Below are 16,553 nucleotides of genomic sequence, written 5' to 3'. Positions count from 1 at the left end.
ATTCAGTTTGATTTTTAAAGAGCTTATTGTTGTTAAGAAGAGAATTCAGACTGATTTTGATCTTGCTCAACTGTGGAAGGGTTTGACTTGTGTTTGCAGTGCAAGCAAAAGGCTCCTCAGAGCTGCAGCATCCCCATGGGGAAGTGTCAGATGTGTGGTGTTCTCTAGAGGTGCCACAGCCTCACTTCTTCTTTTCAGACCAACAGAACTTTTTAGGAGCTGCAACACACAGTCAGACCAGGGAGCCATGAATGATATGAAGCTCTGGGAAAAAGGGAGTATTAAGATGCCCTTTATCAATATTCCTGTGCTTGACATTAAGAAATGCCAACCAGAAATGTGGAAGGCAATTGCTTGCTCCCTGCAGATCAAACCTTGCCACAGCAAATCTAGAGGAAGCATTATCTGCAAGTAAGTATTTTGGCACTTTTGTTCATAGCAAACCTTTCCTCTTCTTGGGTTTTGGGACCTACTGGTCACTTGCAAATGAGAGAAAGGTCTGTGAAAAAAAGAGCTTGTTTCAAAAAAGAGTAAAACTTGCCAGTGGGTGATGATGTGGGAAGGAGGCCAGTTCAAAGTGCAGGCAGTGAGATGGAGCTCAGGCATGGCAGATGCAGATGCATGGGCTGGAACAGCAGCTGGGTGTGATGCCCAGGGGAAGAAAGATCACCGAGCCCAGAGGAGGAGCAGTGCAAGCAGCAGGCCATGTGCTGGTGCCACAGGGGTGTGCCTGCCCTGGGTGGAACATGAAGCACATGGGGATGTTGTGTGTGCACAGACAGTCTGTTGGGAGTCAGAAGAAGTCCTGGATTTGGGGAGGGGAAGAATGTGGGAAGAAATCTCTTTCATACCAGACCTTTCTCCTCCAAGTAGTGTTCATGAAGTTCTGTTTCTTTATTTAATCTGAAGATCAGATTGTGTGGAAATACTGAAGAAATGTGGGGATCACAATAAATTCCCTGAAGGGCACTCAGCTGAAAGCATTTGTGAGCTCCTGTCTCCAACAGATGACTTGGAGAGCTGCATCCCCTTGGATACATACCTGAGTAAGTGCCAGCACCTATGCAGCACAGCAGCCAAGGGGCTTTGGGTGCTCACCTCTGCTTTTGGTAACTTCCAACACTTCTTACTACTTCCTGTTGCATATTTCTCACTGTAGGGTTCAAACCTTTTCTGGCTTTATAGGCTGGATCTGGTTTAGGCCTTCTTCCAGATTAAATGTTGGTATTTCTTTTTCAGAATCCTGGGAGCTTTGAAAACAGTAAAACTTTGATCACTAAGGGCTGCTGCTGAGAGCTTGCCTCCACAAAACAATTGTTCCCAGGGAGACAATGCAGTGAAGCTTTGGGTGGGGAGGGCCTCTCCAGGCAGCTGCTGCCGTGCTGCCTTCTCTTCCCTTACTCTTGCAACAGGAGAACATTGCTAGTGCAGAAACAAAGCTCATCTGGGTAAACATCAAGTGTGCTTCAGACCAGTGGGCCGTGGGACTTCTCTGGGTGAAGCTGCTGGTCACTACCAGTTTATGTTTCTGTCACTGAGAGAATCCCGGGGGAAACAGGACAGAAGAAACAGGTTTTGCTTGTGAGGACTCCTCTGGGTCCTTATGTCCAGGGTTAAGGACTAGGCTCTTGAAATAAGTTACTTATCTTGCCATGTCAAGCTTCCACAGGTGTAGCTAAAAGAAGTACAACCTCCTTCACAGGACTGGGTAAGGAATGCCATGCCTGGCTGGAGCAGAGCAAGCCTCGTGCCAGTCAGTGCCAGTGCTCTTCTATGTTCCCAGGCCCCAGCTCCTTAGGCAGCATTGTGGAGGATGTGACACACCCCTGTAACCCAAACCCCTGTGCAGCCAACCAGCTGTGTGAGGTCAATAGGAAAGGATGTCAAGCAGGAGAGCTGTGCCTCCCATACCTCTGTGTGCCAGGTAAGGGTGGGTCCCTGCAGGTGCTTCAGAGCATTGCCTGTGCAGCTGTCTTCTATAGCTGCCTCTTGTTGCCTCTAGGAAGTGAGTGGCAAGAGCAGGGCTGCTCTGGGAGCACCTGAGCTCTCCCACAAGCCAAGGAGTGGCAGCTGCTTTGCCAAAGTGTTCACTGAGTAAGAGCTAAAATGTCTCCTTCGTGCAGGTTGCAAACTGGGAGAGGCCTCAGATTTTATTGTCCGCCAGGGTACACTTATTCAGGTTCCTTCCTCAGCTGGTGATGTTGGTTGCTACAAGATTTGTACCTGTGGGCACAGTGGATTGCTGGAAAACTGCATGGAAATGAGGTGTGTTGACCTCCAAAAGTCTTGCATTGTTGGAGGACAAAGAAAAAGTAAGTGTGAGAAGAGCAATTCTACCTTCGTACAACACCTGCTCCTTCAGTGGTGAACTTGGAGGTGGCACAGGTGACCCCCAGAGCATCTGATGCAGAGTTTGTCAGCAAACACAGAGTTTAATGTTTGCAATCCCTGTGCATAGCCCTTGCGTAATCTTTACTCCTGCCTGAGTGCTCCATTATTTAAATCCTGAGCTCTGTCTGCCTCAGTCCATGGAAGTCCTCCATGAGATGTGTTCTTAGGGCACCTTTCTTCAACCAAAGGGTCACCAACTTGCTTCACCATCAGGGAGACCTCAGAGCAGCCTTCCAGTCCCTGAAGGGGCTGCAAGAAGGCTGCAGAGAGACTGTTCCCAAAGGGCTGCAGGGATAGGCCCAAGGGCAATGGTTTGAAATGAGAGCAGAGCAGATTGAGATTGGATGTGAGGAACAAGTTGTGCAGCAGGAGGCTGCTGGAACACTGCAGCAGGTTGCCCAGGGAGGGGGTTGAGGCCCCAGGCCTGGAGATGTTCAAGGGGAGGCTGGAGAAGGCTGTGAGCAACCTGCTGTAGGGGAGGATGTCCCTGCTGAGTGCAGGGGGTGGGGCTGGGTGGCCTCTGCAGGTCCCTCCCAACCCAAACATCTCTGTGATTCTATGACAATAGGTATCTTCCTGTCTGGTAGAAGAACTTGCTGGTGCAAGCTCTAGGGACTGAAGATGGAGAAGGTTCTGAGAGGAGGCAGGGATGAAGCAAACCAAACAGATCCTCTTCAGGCCCTGCAGAATCCTCCTCCGAGCCCTGCAGGAGTTGTGCATTCAGTATGAGGCTATGGCTGCCAGTTGGGCAGTGCTGTGTAAGGTTACTCTGGGAGAAGAATGCATCTTTTAGAAGCTTTACCTCTATAACAATGTGGAGCTTGACAGACAGAATTTACCTCCCACTGCTGTTTTCTGAGTGCTTTTCTTTTTGCTGCTTTAAATCGTTCTGTGAAAAAAAAGAAGAAAAAAAAAGGAAAGAAAACACAACTTAGGCTTTGAAAAGGTAAAGAGCTTGCTTCCTTGTTTAATTCATCAAAAACACAGGGAAAGAGACTTTTCCTGCTCAAAACTGAACTCTAAGAGAAGGTAGAACTTGCAGTGGGGCAAACAAAGGCTGAACCAGGGAATTCCCAGGAGCAGTGTCCCATCTGTGTCATACTCATGGCTGTGTCCTTCTGGCAGATGTGCACTAACTGCCTGCATCTGCTTCCCTCCCTGCAGGCCACGGCAGCTCCTTCACCATAGACTGCAACGTCTGCTCCTGCCTGGCCGGGGAGCTGCTCTGCTCCTCACGCCAGTGCCTGACGGAGCACAGCTCCGACGACGACCGCCGCAAGTTCACAGGTAGCTGCCCAGCTCTGCAGCCTGAGCCCCACTGCTCCTGGGGCAGGGAGCACCTGCCTGGTGCAGAGTCCCTGGTGTGTGTCTCTAACTGCTTCTCGTGCCCAGCTTGCCCTTCAGAGCAAACACACCCCTTTGAAAGAAAAAAAAAGCAGTACTGGCAAATAAATGCTCAGGCAATAGGTAAAAGGCAGCAAAGACAGGGTATGGCCACTGGGGCAAGAGTTAAGGAGTCTGCGGGAAAATATGGGGGAAGCTGAGGAGAATCGGCACAGAAGGAGGGCAGAAACTTCCCTTCTCATTACTCAGGAGTGCAAATGTGCTCCAGCATCACTGAACTGTGGCAGTGTCAGAAGATTGGGCACATCCCTGCCCTTGCTGGGAGGCAAGGCTGCCTTAGTGCCCTTGGGTGTGTGCTGCCACCCGAGGTGGTTGCTCACAGTTCCCTTTCTGGCTGTTGCCTCCCCAGGTCTGCCCTGCAACTGTGTGGAGCAGTTTGTGCCAGTGTGTGGACGGAATGGCCGCACCTACCCCAGCGCCTGCATCGCTCGCTGCGTGGGGCTGCAGGACAGCCAGTTCGAGTTTGGGTCCTGTGTCTCAAAGGATCCCTGCAACCCCAGCCCCTGCAGCAAAACCCAGAGGTGAGAGCAGCAGGAAAACCTTGGCACCTTCTACCAGGGGAGCAGGGTTGCCTGTTCTGGGAATGTGTTCTGTGCTGTGGTGACCTGCTTCTGGGGTGCCCCAGCAAGAGTAGATGCTGCTGGCAAACAGCAGCTTCTTATCTCTCATGGTTGGTAATGCACGCAAGTAACTGCCAGCTCTTGAGTCAGGGGGTGTGGTGCTAGGTCATTCCAATTCGTTGTGCTGATCTCAGCTTTAGCAGTCAAAGAGACACCCAAATTTTGCTGACATGAACCACAAGTGTCATTTTGCTACTTGGGTTCACACCTGCTGCTAGTAGCTTAAAATTCCCTGCACCTGAATTCAAGCTGTGGCATCAGTCTTGCTTCTGGAGTCAATAATCTGTGCTGCTTGTCTGCAGAGCAGGCCAGCACTGATCCCTCTCTTGTGATCAGATCAGTATCTTGTGAAAACTCTGGAAGAATCTCTGGGGATTTGTCACTGCCCACTCAGGGGACTCCTGACGGTTTGCTTGCTGTGATTTTGTGGTGCAGAACACTCAGGCCACCATGCCATGGGGGTTGCTTCAGTCAGCAGTGAAACTTCATTGTTTGCCCCTAAAACAGTGTGCAGTAGGCAGGGAAGGGTGAGGGGAGAAAGAAGAGTAAAGAGAGGAAAAGAGGCTGGTAGCTGCCACCAGTTCCAGGGTCCAAAGACATCTCTCTGGACCTGGGTCCAGTCTCGCTGGTCCTTCTGATCCTCTTGATCCTGGTAGAGAAAGCTTTCAAAATTCCCTTGCCAAGAGGCCTCTTTTATGCTCAAGCACACAGCTGCCCAGGGCCAGGCTACCCCTCTCTCTGCCCCTCACAAGGAGGCTTCCACACGTGCCCAGAGAGGAGCGTCCCAGGTGTGGTCTGCCCTGGGGGTGGGTAGCTCTTGCCCAGGAGGTGTTTTCATATTAGAACGACATCATAATGAGCAAAGGTCACCTAAAGTTCATGGTTTCCCCATCAGCCTGGGCCATCAGTCCTTGCGGGACAGCAGTTGCAGGTTTCTCTCCAGTAGGATGCACACAGACAGTGGCCACATCAATCCTTGTAACTCAGCAGGCAACAGGAGAGGCTCGGAGCTGCCAGTGCCAGGCACCTCCCTTCCCATGGTACCTGCACCTGCGTGCCCATGGAGACCACATTCCATGGTACAGGCTCAAGAACTTCAGCAGGAACTCATTACACAGGCTGCTGCAACAAGATGTTAGCAAGATGTTGGCCTAAGTTTTGGGGTCCCTCACTGTCCCAGGTTCTGGTGACAGTGTTGAGGCAAATGCTCTTCCAATCCACTCTTGGCAGTTTTCAGTGTCAGAAAAAGCAAACTCTGTGCAAACAGAGCTGTTCCAACACAGCTCTGCAGGTACCAGTGGCAGGAGAACAGGATCTGAGCTGTCCAACAGAGATACAGGTCTGTGGCTCACTGTGCTGGCTTCTCTGTCTCCAGCACAGTAGCCTCCTCTGAACCTGTGGTGGCTTCTCTGTCTCCAGCACAGCAGCCTCCTCTGAGCCTGTGCTTCTGCGCTCTGAAGGAAAGCTGCCCTCATGAGCTGTCTGATGCCTTCAGGAGGGTGGTTTTATTTTCCCCTTTGCCTGCACTGTAAGTGCCTTTGTGCAGCAAACTGCAGAGCAGACACTTCATGTGGTGTTGAAAATTGTCCGTCCAAAGCTGCAGGGTGAGAGACACTTTTTACCTTCTCCATTTGTGATCTGTAAAGTACAGAGAGGTTCTGCAGAGCAGCCAAGGTGCTTGCGACCTTTGCTTGCAGGGAAGACAGCACATGGGTCAGGGCCAGGTTGATCACTTAGGGTAACCTTCACCTGCTCCCTGCAATGTGCCTCTGAAACAGAGCGTGCTTCAGAGCTGAGATTCCACTTCTGAGGTGGTTAGATCCCAGAATTCCTGAGTCTTCCATAGTACAGAAGGACTCTGCCATGAAAAGGAAGCTGTGTTAATGCCAGGGGCTTGCATTTACCTGCAGCGCCCCCGCCCTGGGGCTGAGTGTGACACAATGTGCTGAACCCCAGCACATGTTTGCAGTTGGAGCCACCTGATCTCACACATCTGGTTCCACTGCCTTCCCCAGGAGCGTGAGCCCAGACCTCTGTAGTACCAACTTGTTCCATTGCAGTTTTCTGGTTTCATGCTTCCTCCAGTTTGCCTCCAGTGGGCACTTAGAGAATGAAGCTTGGCAGGTCAGAAGCTGATCTATTGGAAAATACTTGGTCAGAGATGAACTTCGTTGGAAGCTGCAGCTCGGCTCATGTGCATTGGATAAGTGTGGTGTGGGCTGGCTCCTGGGCCCAGCCTGGGATGAGGCCTGGGATGAGCTGTTCAGAATGTTTACACCTCCTGCAGCTCTGCTGAGCCCTGCTTGGCTCTACAGCCCTGCAAGGGATTTCACTGACAGTGTTTGCCCTGATGACTTTGAGACTGAAGGACAAAACTCCTGTGGCCTGATACAGAGTTATGGTGGTTTTGTGCAGGTGCATACCAAAGAAGCAAGTCTGCTTGACCAGCTTTGGGAAGTTTGAATGTAGTCAACATGAGTGTGTGCCCAGGCAGCTGAGCTGTGAGCAGACTCGGGAGCCTGCCTGCGACACAGACAACGTGGAGCACCCCAACCTCTGCACTCTCTACCAGAAAGGGAAGACTTTAGCCTACCAAGGACCATGCCAGGTAGGAAGTGCTTCCAGCAAACCTTCCTTGTTCTCTGCTGGGCAGCTTTACATCATTCTGGCATCTAGAGCTTGCAAAATATTGTCATGGACAGGACTCAACTAAAAAGATCCTTTTAGTCTAGAAACGCTCTCCCAGTTCAGTCAGAGCTGTGTCAGCTGTTTCTGGGTTGTACAAGTGGGTAACCAGATCCTGTCCCAAGGCACATCTCCATGCACATCACTCCGGCTATGCAGGGTCCCACACCATGAGCAGCACACTCTCCTTTCCCCTGGCTTTCCTCATCTACACATGACTGAGGCTCCAGGGAAAGCTGAGATGTAGAAGGTTTCTCTGCTGCAGCCATTCTCTCACCTCTGGAAGGTTTCTGTCTTGCAGCCATTCTCTGATCTCTGGAAGGTTTCTGTGCTGCAGCCATTCTTTGATCTCTGGAAGGTTTCTGTGCTGCAGCCATTCTCTCACCTCTGGAAGGTTTCTGTGCTACAGCCGTTCTCTGATCTCTGGAAGGTTTCTGTGCTACAGCCGTTCTCTGATCTCTGAAAGGTTTCTGTCTTGCAGCCATTCTTTGATCTCTGGAAGGTTTCTGTGCTGCAGCCGTTCTCTGATCTCTGGAAGGTTTGTGTCTTGCAGCCATTCTCTGATCTCTGGAAGGCTTCTGTGCTGAAGCCATTCTCTGATCTCTGAAATGTTTCTGTGCTGCAGCCATTCTCTGATCTCTGGAAGGTTTCTGTGCTGCAGCCGTTCTCTGATCTCTGGAAGGTTTCTGTGCTGCAGCCCTTCGCTGATCTCTGGAAGGTTTCTGTGCTGCAGCCATTCTCTGATCTCTGGAAGGTTTCTGTCTTGCAGACCTTCTCTGATCTCTGGAAGGTTTCTGTCTTGCAACCATTCACTGATCTCTGGATGGTTTCTGTGCTGCAGCCATACTCTCACCTCTGGAACGTTTATGTGCTGCAGCCGTGCTCTGATCTCAGGAAGGTTTCTGTGCTGCAGCCATTCTCTGATCTCTGGAACGTTTCTGTGCTTCAGCCATTCTCTGATCTCTGGAATGTTTCTGTGCTGCAGCCATTCTCTGATCTGTTGAAGGCTTCTGTGCTACAGCCATTCTCTGATCTCTAGAAGGTTTCTGTGCTACAGCCATTCTCTGATCTCTGGAAGGTTTTTGTGCTGCAGCCATTCTCTGATCTCTGGAAGGTTTCTGTGCTGCAGCCATTCTCTGATCTCTGGAAGGTTTCTGTGCTGCAGCCATTCTCTCACCTCTGGAAGGTTTCTGTGCTGCAGCCATTCTCTGATCTCTGGAAGGTTTCTGTCTTGCAGCCATTCTCTCACCTCTGGAAGGTTTCTGTGCTGCAGCCATTCTCTGATCTTTGGAATGTTTCTGTGCTGCAGCCGTTCTCTCATCTCTGGAAGGTTTCTGTCTTGCAGCCCTTCTCTGATCTCTGGAAGGTTTCTGTGCTGCAGCCATTCTCTGATCTGTGGAAGTTTTCTGTGCTGCAGCCATTCTCTCCTCTAGAAGGTTTCTCTCTTGCATCCATTCTCTCATCTCTGGAAGGTTTCTGTGCTGCAGCCATTCTCTGATCTCTGGAAGGTTTCTGTGCTGCAGCCATTCTTTGATCTCTGGAAGGTTTCTGTGCTGCAGCCATTCTCTGATCTCTGGAAGGTTTCTGTCTTGCAGCCATTCTCTGATCTCTGGAAGGTTTCTGTGCTGCAGCCATTCTCTGATCTCTGGAAGGTTTCTGTGCTGCAGCCATTCTCTGATCTCTGGAACGTTTCTGTGCTTCAGCCATTCTCTGATCTCTGGAAGGTTTCTGTGCTGCAGCCATTCTCTGATCTGTTGAAGGTTTCTGTCTTGCAGCCATTCTCTGATCTCTGGAAGGTTTCTGTGCTACAGCCATTCTCTGATCTGTTGAAGGCTTCTGTGCTACAGCCATTCTCTGATCTCTAGAAGGTTTCTGTGCTGCAGCCATTCTCTGATCTCTAGAAGGTTTCTGTGCTACAGCCATTCTCTGATCTCTGGAAGGTTTCTGTGCTGCAGCCATTCTCTCACCTCTGGAAGGTTTCTGTGCTGCAGCCATTCTCTCACCTCTGAAAATTTTCTGTGCTACAGCCATTCTCTGATCTCTGGAAGGTTTCTGTCTTGCAGCCGTTCTCTGATCTCTGGAAGGTTTCTTTGCTGCAGCCATTCTCTGATCTCTGGAAGGTTTCGATCTTGCAGCCATTCTTTGATCTCTGGAAGGTTTCTGTGCTGCAGCCATTCTCTGATCTCTGGAAGGTTTCTGTGCTGCAGCCATTCTCTGATCTCTGGAAGGTTTCTGTGCTGCAGCCATTCTCTGATCTCTGGAAGGTTTCTGTGGTGCAGCCGTTGTCTGGTCTCTGGAAGGTTTCTGTGCTGCAGCCATTCTCTCACCTCTGGAAGGTTTGTGTCTTGCAGCCATTCTCTGATCTCTGGAATGTTTCTGTGCTGCAGCCATTCTCTGATCTCTGGAAGGTTTCTGTGCTGCAACCATTCACTGATCTCTGGGAGGTGTCTCTTGCAGCCATTCTGCAGGTCTGTGGAGCCTGTGTGTGGGCACAATGGAGAGACCTACAGCAGCATCTGCGCCGCCTACGCCGACCGCGTGGCCGTGGACTACCCTGGGCACTGCCAGGCCGTGGGCATCCTCTCTGACTTCGGCTTCCACACAGAGTGTGCCTTTGTCAGATGCCCCCAGCTGCCTGCTGCTGGCTGCAAACCAGTCATTGCTCCAGGTAGGTGAGCACAGGGCAGGGGCCCTGCTGGCAGCAGAGATTTTCCAGGCAATGGCTGTGTGCTTTGCACAGAATCACAGAATGCTGGGGGCTAGAAGGGATCTCACAAGGTTATCCAGTCCAGCCCAACCCTCCAGGGACTTTTGCTTTCGTCTGTTACATCCCATAACATGGGTGAGGCAGCCAGGAGAAAGGATAGAAAGCTTTACTTAGGGCTAGGACAAGCCAGTGTCAGGACTCAGTAATTCCAAAGTGGAAAGGCCCCTTGGCTTCAGGAGCCCTGCTCCTGCAGTCTTTAGAAACTTCCAGCTCTCTGCACAGGACTGGTTCTAGGGCAGAGCATCACTGGGAATCAGATGAGTAATTTATCATATGTGCCAGCACAGATCACAGAATCATGGAATTGCTTGGGCTGGAAAAGCCCTCTGAGATCATCCAGTCCAGCCATCAGCCCAGCACCACCATGGCCACCAAACTATGGCCCCAGGTGCCATGGCCACACCTTTCCTGAACACCTCCAGGGCTGGGGAACTCCACCACCTCTCTGTGCAGCCTGTGCCAGTGCCACATGGGAATGTCAAACTTGTGAAAGTAGCCTTGCCAGCAGAGGCTATATTGTAGTGAATAAGAAGACAGAGTAAGACACCATTGGACTGGATGATCTGCAGAGGTCCCTTCCAACCTCTGCTGTTTTGTGCTGTGTATTTCCAGTGCTGTGAAAGAGGAGGAAAGCAAGACCAGATCTGCAGCTGTGCTGTTCCCAGCTATGCTTCTGTTCTAAGTCCTTTCTTTATGAGCCTGTAACTGACCATAGGTGATGGACAGAGGGGAGCTCCTGTCATAAACAGAAAGAGATGTTTTCTGCTTCATGGGTTGGTTGAAGGGGGGTGGCTTTGGCATTTTAAGAGCTTTCAATGTTAAACCATGGTGGAGGTGTTGCAGTTCTGCTAGCATGAACAGCAGCTTTGCTGTGTTCATTCTCAGTTCATGTTCAGCTTTTAGCCTCTGCTTACCTGAAGGCCTTTCTGCTCCTGTTTCTGAGATGCTTGTCACCCTCAGGAGCCTGCTGCCCGCTGTGTGCCGGGATGCTGCGGATCCTGTACGACAAAGAGAAGCTGGACACCTTTGCCAGGGTAAAGAGCTCTGCCTTGCCGTGTGCCAAGTGGCACATGGAAGAGTTCAGCTGCTGTGGGCTCTCTCCTGCAAGGTTAACACATTAGAAACCAAACCATTGCTCAGTAGGTAGGGTGGGATTTGGTTCTTTTTTAGCCTGTTTTACTTCCTTTCATTTCTTAATCCCAGGTGCAGGCACTGAATGGCAATGCAAAGCAAGACAGAACTAATCAGCAAGGAGCACATTTTCCTGAGGGCATGACAGGGAAACCCCTCAGAGACCTCACGGCAGAGACACTGTGTGGCACCTACTGACTGATGGAGGTCACTTGGATCCCCCAGATTTCCATTTGTTAAGGGCCTGCACCAGTGGCCTTAAAAGGCACAAAGCTGCAGTAGGATATGGGTGGATTTCTTGCAGCTAAAGCTACACACAAGAACAGGACAGACTGAACAGAAGGGAAATATTTGTGTTGGTTTCATCACTGTCAAACACAGCCTGAAGTGCCCTGGAGGAAAGGCCTTCAAGGTGTGGCAGTTTGCACACAGCCTGAGCATCTACCACCAAACCACTGTCAGCTACAGACAGCAGAGCAGAGAGGACTGCAGGAGGCAACAGTGCTTCGACCTGGCAGTTATGCAGTGATCTGGAAATGTCACCTCTGCCCTTCACAGGCACTGAGCTGCCTTCACAGAGCCACAGCCCTGTATGCCTGTGGGGCTTGGCAGAGGCTCGGTGGTGGCAGAGGAGGGGCAGCTGTCTGTTCCCCAGCATGGGGGCAGGAGCTGCTGTCACTGAGAACCACTTAGGTGGCTTTGAGGTGCAGGATGCACACTCCCCATGAGCTGGAGAACAGCACCTGCCAACCCCATGCTTCATTCCACAAGTAAAGATTTTTTTTCCCTTTAATGTTTTTGGGATTTGGGTTTAGGGTTTTGCTGGAGCCACAGAACAATGGTTTGGAACCATCCAGCTTTGCCCTAGGGATCAGACCTCAGTAGTTTAATGGCTGAAACAAAATTTCTGGCATGACATCCAGGTGATTAAAACTGAAGAGGAGGAGTGTGATTTTGCAGACCACCACCACCCCATCCCCACAGTCCTTTGCTTCCTCCCAGGTCACAAACAAGAAGCCCATCACAGTGCTGGACATCCTGGAGAAGATCCGCCTCCATGTCTCAGTGCCACAGTGTGATGTGTTTGGGTACCTGAGCATAGAGTCTGAGCTTGTGATCCTCATCATCCCCATGGACCAGAACCCCAAACCTCTGCAGGTAGGCCTCACCGCATTTCATGTGTGTGCACCTCAGTGTCCCTGTATGGCAGTTCTAAGAGTGCCTTTTCCTGTGGGCTCACCTAATGGCTCAGACCAAAGGGCCTCTCTCCATGCTTCTCTGATACCATCCTGGCTTTGCCATTGCTTCCCACCTCATGGGAAAAAGCGTTGGGAGATCCCAAAATGCTGTTAGGACCTAAACAGGAACAAACACTGCAATAAGCTGCCCAGCTTGCTGTCTGGCAGCTGCTATGTGCTGGCAAATATGACCCCAGGGTGACAGACACTGCAGGTAACCCAGCAGGCTCAGCTCAGAGTTCTGCCAGTGGTTCCTCAGGAGCAGCCTGGAGTAGGAGAAACAAGGCTGTGGCTGTGCACAGCTCTGGTACTGTCCTGAGGCTGTTGCTTCCTTTTGCCTTTCTGCTGCTGAGCCTGTGCAAGGCCTTCCCTGGCTGTCCCCACAACAGCTTCTCCCCAGCAGAGCTCTAACTCCTTCCCATTTCATAGCTGTTCCCAGTGGTCTTGCCTGGCCCAGTGCAGAGCCTTAGACCTCCAGAGGTTATGTTTGTCAAGTTAAGACTTCACCAGAGGTTGCTTCCAAAGCCTTTAAAGAGACTTTGTGCTAAATTGATTCCTGGCCTGCAGCAGAAGGTGCAAAAATGGATTTTCTAACAGAAATTTGTGATTTCTGCTGGGGGTGGGGATTGGACATGAGCAGGCAGTGTCAGCTCACAGCACAGAAGGCCAATGGCAGCCTGGGCTGCATCCAAAGCAGTGGGGCCAGAGCCGGAGAAAGAGGATCCTGCCCTCTGCTCTGGGGAGACCTCTCCTGCAGGGATGTGTCCAGCTGTGGAGCCCTCAGCACAGCGAAGACCTGGACCTGATGGAGAGGGGCCAGAGGAGGCCACAAAGGTGATGAGGGAGCTGGGGAACCTCTGCTATGAGGACAGGCTGAGGGAGCTGAGAGTGTGCAGCCTGGAGAGAAGGCTCCAGGGAGACGACAGAGCTGCCTGCCAGGACCTGCAGGGGCTCCAAGCAGGCTGCAGAGGGACTGCTCCCAAAGGGCTGCAGGGACAGGCCCAAGGGCAATGGTTTGAAATGAGAGCAGAGCAGATTGAGATTGGATGTGAGGAACAAGTTGTGCAGCAGGAGGCTGCTAGAACACTGCAGCAGGTTGCCCAGGGAGGGGGTTGAGGCCCCAGGCCTGGAGATGTTCAAGGGGAGGCTGGAGAAGGCTGTGAGCAACCTGCTTTAGGGGAGGATGTCCCTGCTGAGTGCACGGGGTTGGGCTGGGTGGCCTCTGCAGGTGCCTTCCATGATTCTATGATTGGAACCTCTTCTCTTCCTTCCCCACAAAAGAGATGAGCTTGCCCCAGAGCAGTAACTCCTCCCTTCAGCAGCTGCAGACTGCAGGCAGTGTCTTGGTCACTCAGGATGAAGTCCTCAGTTTTAGTTCCAATTCCCTGTGAGGTTTTTGTCCCCAACACTCAAACCACATCACCTAGGACAGCCAGCAGGCAGCACCCTCTCCTCTCCTTTGCTGTTCCCCAGGGCTTGCATGGCAGCAGGGGTTGTGGTTAGGGGTCTGGTGTGATTTCTGGGGACCCCTCCCCAGCATGCTCAGAGCCTGACCTGCTGCTGGGAACCACTCAGGTTTGCTTTCTTGCATTTTGCTGCCTAGCCCCCTTCTGCACTGGCCCAAGCAGCAGTGTGGCTTTTTCCCTTTCCAGATTGAAGCCTGCAATAAGGAGGCAGAGAAGATCGAGTCACTGATCAACTCGGACAGCCCAACGCTGGCCTCCCACGTGCCGCTCTCGGCCCTCATCACATCCCAGGTGCAGGTCTCCTTCAGCATCTCCTCTCCTGCTGCTCACCTGGGGCCTGCTCTGCACTCCCTGCTCATCAGCCTTCTCTTCACTGCCTCAGCTTTAAGGCATTCCATGTAGCTGCTTAGGGAAGGTGCACCAGTGCTGCGGTGCTTTACCTTGTGAGGGAGACGCAGAGGTGTTGGTCACTGAACTAGGAACTAAACTTTGCACAAAAATGGGTGAAGAGCTAAAAGTGTTTGGAACAACAAGCAGGGGTTGTTCTGTGTCCATTCCTGGGCATTCAGTCCTGTTTCAGCACAATCCAGTTCCGCTCCCATTGATCCTGGAAAGGGGGAAATGTTCTGGCAGGTTCTGACTCGCTGGCTTTGTGATTTCTGGGAGAAGGGATCTTGGAGAGTTGCCTTTTTCCAGCAATGAACAAAAGTGTTTAGAGTTCACTGAAGAAAGTGCATTTTGTACCCTCGAGCTGCACAGCAGTGACAACAAAAAGCTGTCAGGGGACCTACTTCAACCATCGTCTTTGGAAGAAACTAATTGCTGCTACTTAAGTACCTTAATTACCAAAAATGGAAGAGTTTATTCTCCTGTAAATACTCTTCCCTGTCTTATTGTGAAGGAAACTAAGGCGCCCTGGGCCTCTTCCAACAGCCACCTTCAGGTGGACCAGTGAGTTGCAGGCCATGGGGCTCAGTGCTGCTGAGATGACAATCGGGCTCTGTTCCTGACTCAGTGGGGAGGGAAATGTGTTCAGGGGAAAGCTTTGTGCAGGGCAGCACTTCCCGGGCTGCAGAGCCATGAAGAATCTCAGCACCTCTCCTGAAGTGCCATGGAAGTGTTGTGGTCTTTGCATGTCGCCTAAGGAGGTTTGTACCCTACCTGTGTCTACAGACACTGTTTTATTACCTGTTGTATTTTATGCACCTGGCCCTAGCCACCATGAAGTATTTCCTGTCAGTATTACTACAGCCAGTGGCTGCAGCACACAGAACAAGTGATTGTTGCCAAAATGCTGAACGTTGAGAGAAAGCACTGAAACCATTCTGGAGCTGCTCTTGTTGTAGCATCTTTGTAGCCATTGTGCCGTGCTCAAGCTGTTACAAGTATTAAAGCTTTCTATTTTACTACACCACTTTGGCTTTGTCCCTGCAGTTTTATGGAGCTCTGCCCAGCAAATACTTGCCTTCCTCTCTCACATCAGCACCAAGAGCTCACTGCAGTTAAATTCATCTTTGTGTTTCTGCCATTCAGGTGGCTAAATTCCATTTCCCCCCCCCCTCCCCCTCCAAAATCATTAGGCAGGATCTCTCCAGCATGGAGCACTCCACTGCCTATTGAAGTGAATTTTACCTGCTTTAAGAGTGTTTCTGTCACAGTGCAAAAGTCACCCAAGAGCTTAAAGCCACACCTGCTGTGGACACTGATGGGGTTTTTTTTAACACCCATGAAGATATTTTTCAGTGAAACACCAAGAAGCTGCCTCAGTCTGCAGGATGGATCTGGAAAACACAGAATTTAAACCCAAACATTGCATTTTGGGCTCCCCTCTGAGAAAGGAGGGTGGGCAGAGGGGGTGAAGAGGAGCAATTCAAAGTGATGCATTTTAGAGGTTGTTTGGTACACATCATACAGTCCTGAAGGCACTGCTGGGCAGGCCAAGTGGAACCAAGCACATAGAGAATAAATCCAGCACTGAGCAAGGCCCCAGCGTGGCCACCGGGACTGCAGCTAGGTTTGAACTCAGGGGAACCTTCTCAGCAGCCTCTCTGGGCTGTACCAGGGATGCTAAAGAGCAGTGAAAAACCTCACCTGCTCAGGCCTGTATGGCTCAGTCTCTACAGAGCAAGAAAAGCAGTGGGAGCGTGAGCAGCCAGTCCAGCAGACCTCCCATGTCACCCAGTCTGCCTGCACCATTGCTAGCCCCAAGGACTTCAAGCCCTATGTCTCATTGGCTGGGCAGGAGGCACTGCCCAGCTGCTACCCTGCCAGCAGCAATTCAAAATCAGTTTCTAGCTCAGGGACATCTGGACAGGGATGTGCACAGCAGTCCTCCATGTACCCAAGCAACGTGACCCTCTCCAGAGCAGTTCTGCTTTTGGAAGAAGAGCCAAGCCCAGTGCTGCAGCCCAGCTTTGAGCAGCAGGAGTCTGAGCACAGCAGGCTCCAACACCACTGAAAGCAGCAAAGCCTTCAGCTCAGCAAGCCCCAGTTCAGCTGCCACAGTGACTCCCAGGCCCTTCACCACAACACAGGCACCCTCACTGCCCACCATACCAGTGCTGGCTGGGCACCACAAGGCATCAAGCTTAGCTGGCCCCCACTCAAGAGTTAAGGGAAAAGGAGTTTTCAGTGTAACTTACTGCTACCAGTGCAGTGGGAAGGTGAAGGGGCAGTGGCTGGAAAGGGCAGAATCCCTGCAGCAGGTAAGACAAACATGGCCTTAGAAAAACCGTGAGGAGGACTTCAACCCACAGACACACCTCTCCACCTGGCTTACCTCAGTATTTTAACCAACAATAGACATTTTATTTTTCAGAAAAAGGTGATGACATTGCAGAAAAATAAAATA

The 16,553-nt window shown here is 51.3% G+C and overlaps 1 protein-coding gene across 2 annotated transcripts in view; it reads left to right on the top strand.

Annotated features, from left to right (window-relative positions):
- RECK (reversion inducing cysteine rich protein with kazal motifs) overlaps positions 1-14,365 on the top strand; it is a 35,127-nt gene extending 20,762 nt beyond the window's left edge. For both annotated transcript variants that reach the window (XM_054381550.1, XM_054381549.1), the window contains 11 exons: positions 199-411; positions 910-1,046; positions 1,784-1,924; positions 2,124-2,312; positions 3,556-3,678; positions 4,145-4,316; positions 6,831-7,023; positions 9,558-9,768; positions 10,828-10,901; positions 12,001-12,156; positions 13,889-14,365. In XM_054381550.1, the coding sequence (XP_054237525.1) occupies positions 199-411; positions 910-1,046; positions 1,784-1,924; positions 2,124-2,312; positions 3,556-3,678; positions 4,145-4,316; positions 6,831-7,023; positions 9,558-9,768; positions 10,828-10,901; positions 12,001-12,156; positions 13,889-14,104 (1,825 nt within the window). In that variant the 3' untranslated portion in view covers positions 14,105-14,365. The remainder of the gene's footprint in view (positions 1-198; positions 412-909; positions 1,047-1,783; positions 1,925-2,123; positions 2,313-3,555; positions 3,679-4,144; positions 4,317-6,830; positions 7,024-9,557; positions 9,769-10,827; positions 10,902-12,000; positions 12,157-13,888) is intronic.
- Positions 14,366-16,553: the final 2,188 nt, after the last annotated feature.

This window comes from Indicator indicator, chromosome 6 (genome assembly GCF_027791375.1).
Source record: "Indicator indicator isolate 239-I01 chromosome 6, UM_Iind_1.1, whole genome shotgun sequence".
NCBI classification, from domain to species: domain Eukaryota; kingdom Metazoa; phylum Chordata; class Aves; order Piciformes; family Indicatoridae; genus Indicator; species Indicator indicator.
The sequence above is the reverse complement of the archived record's forward strand: the minus strand, read 5'-3'. Positions and strand labels throughout refer to the sequence as shown.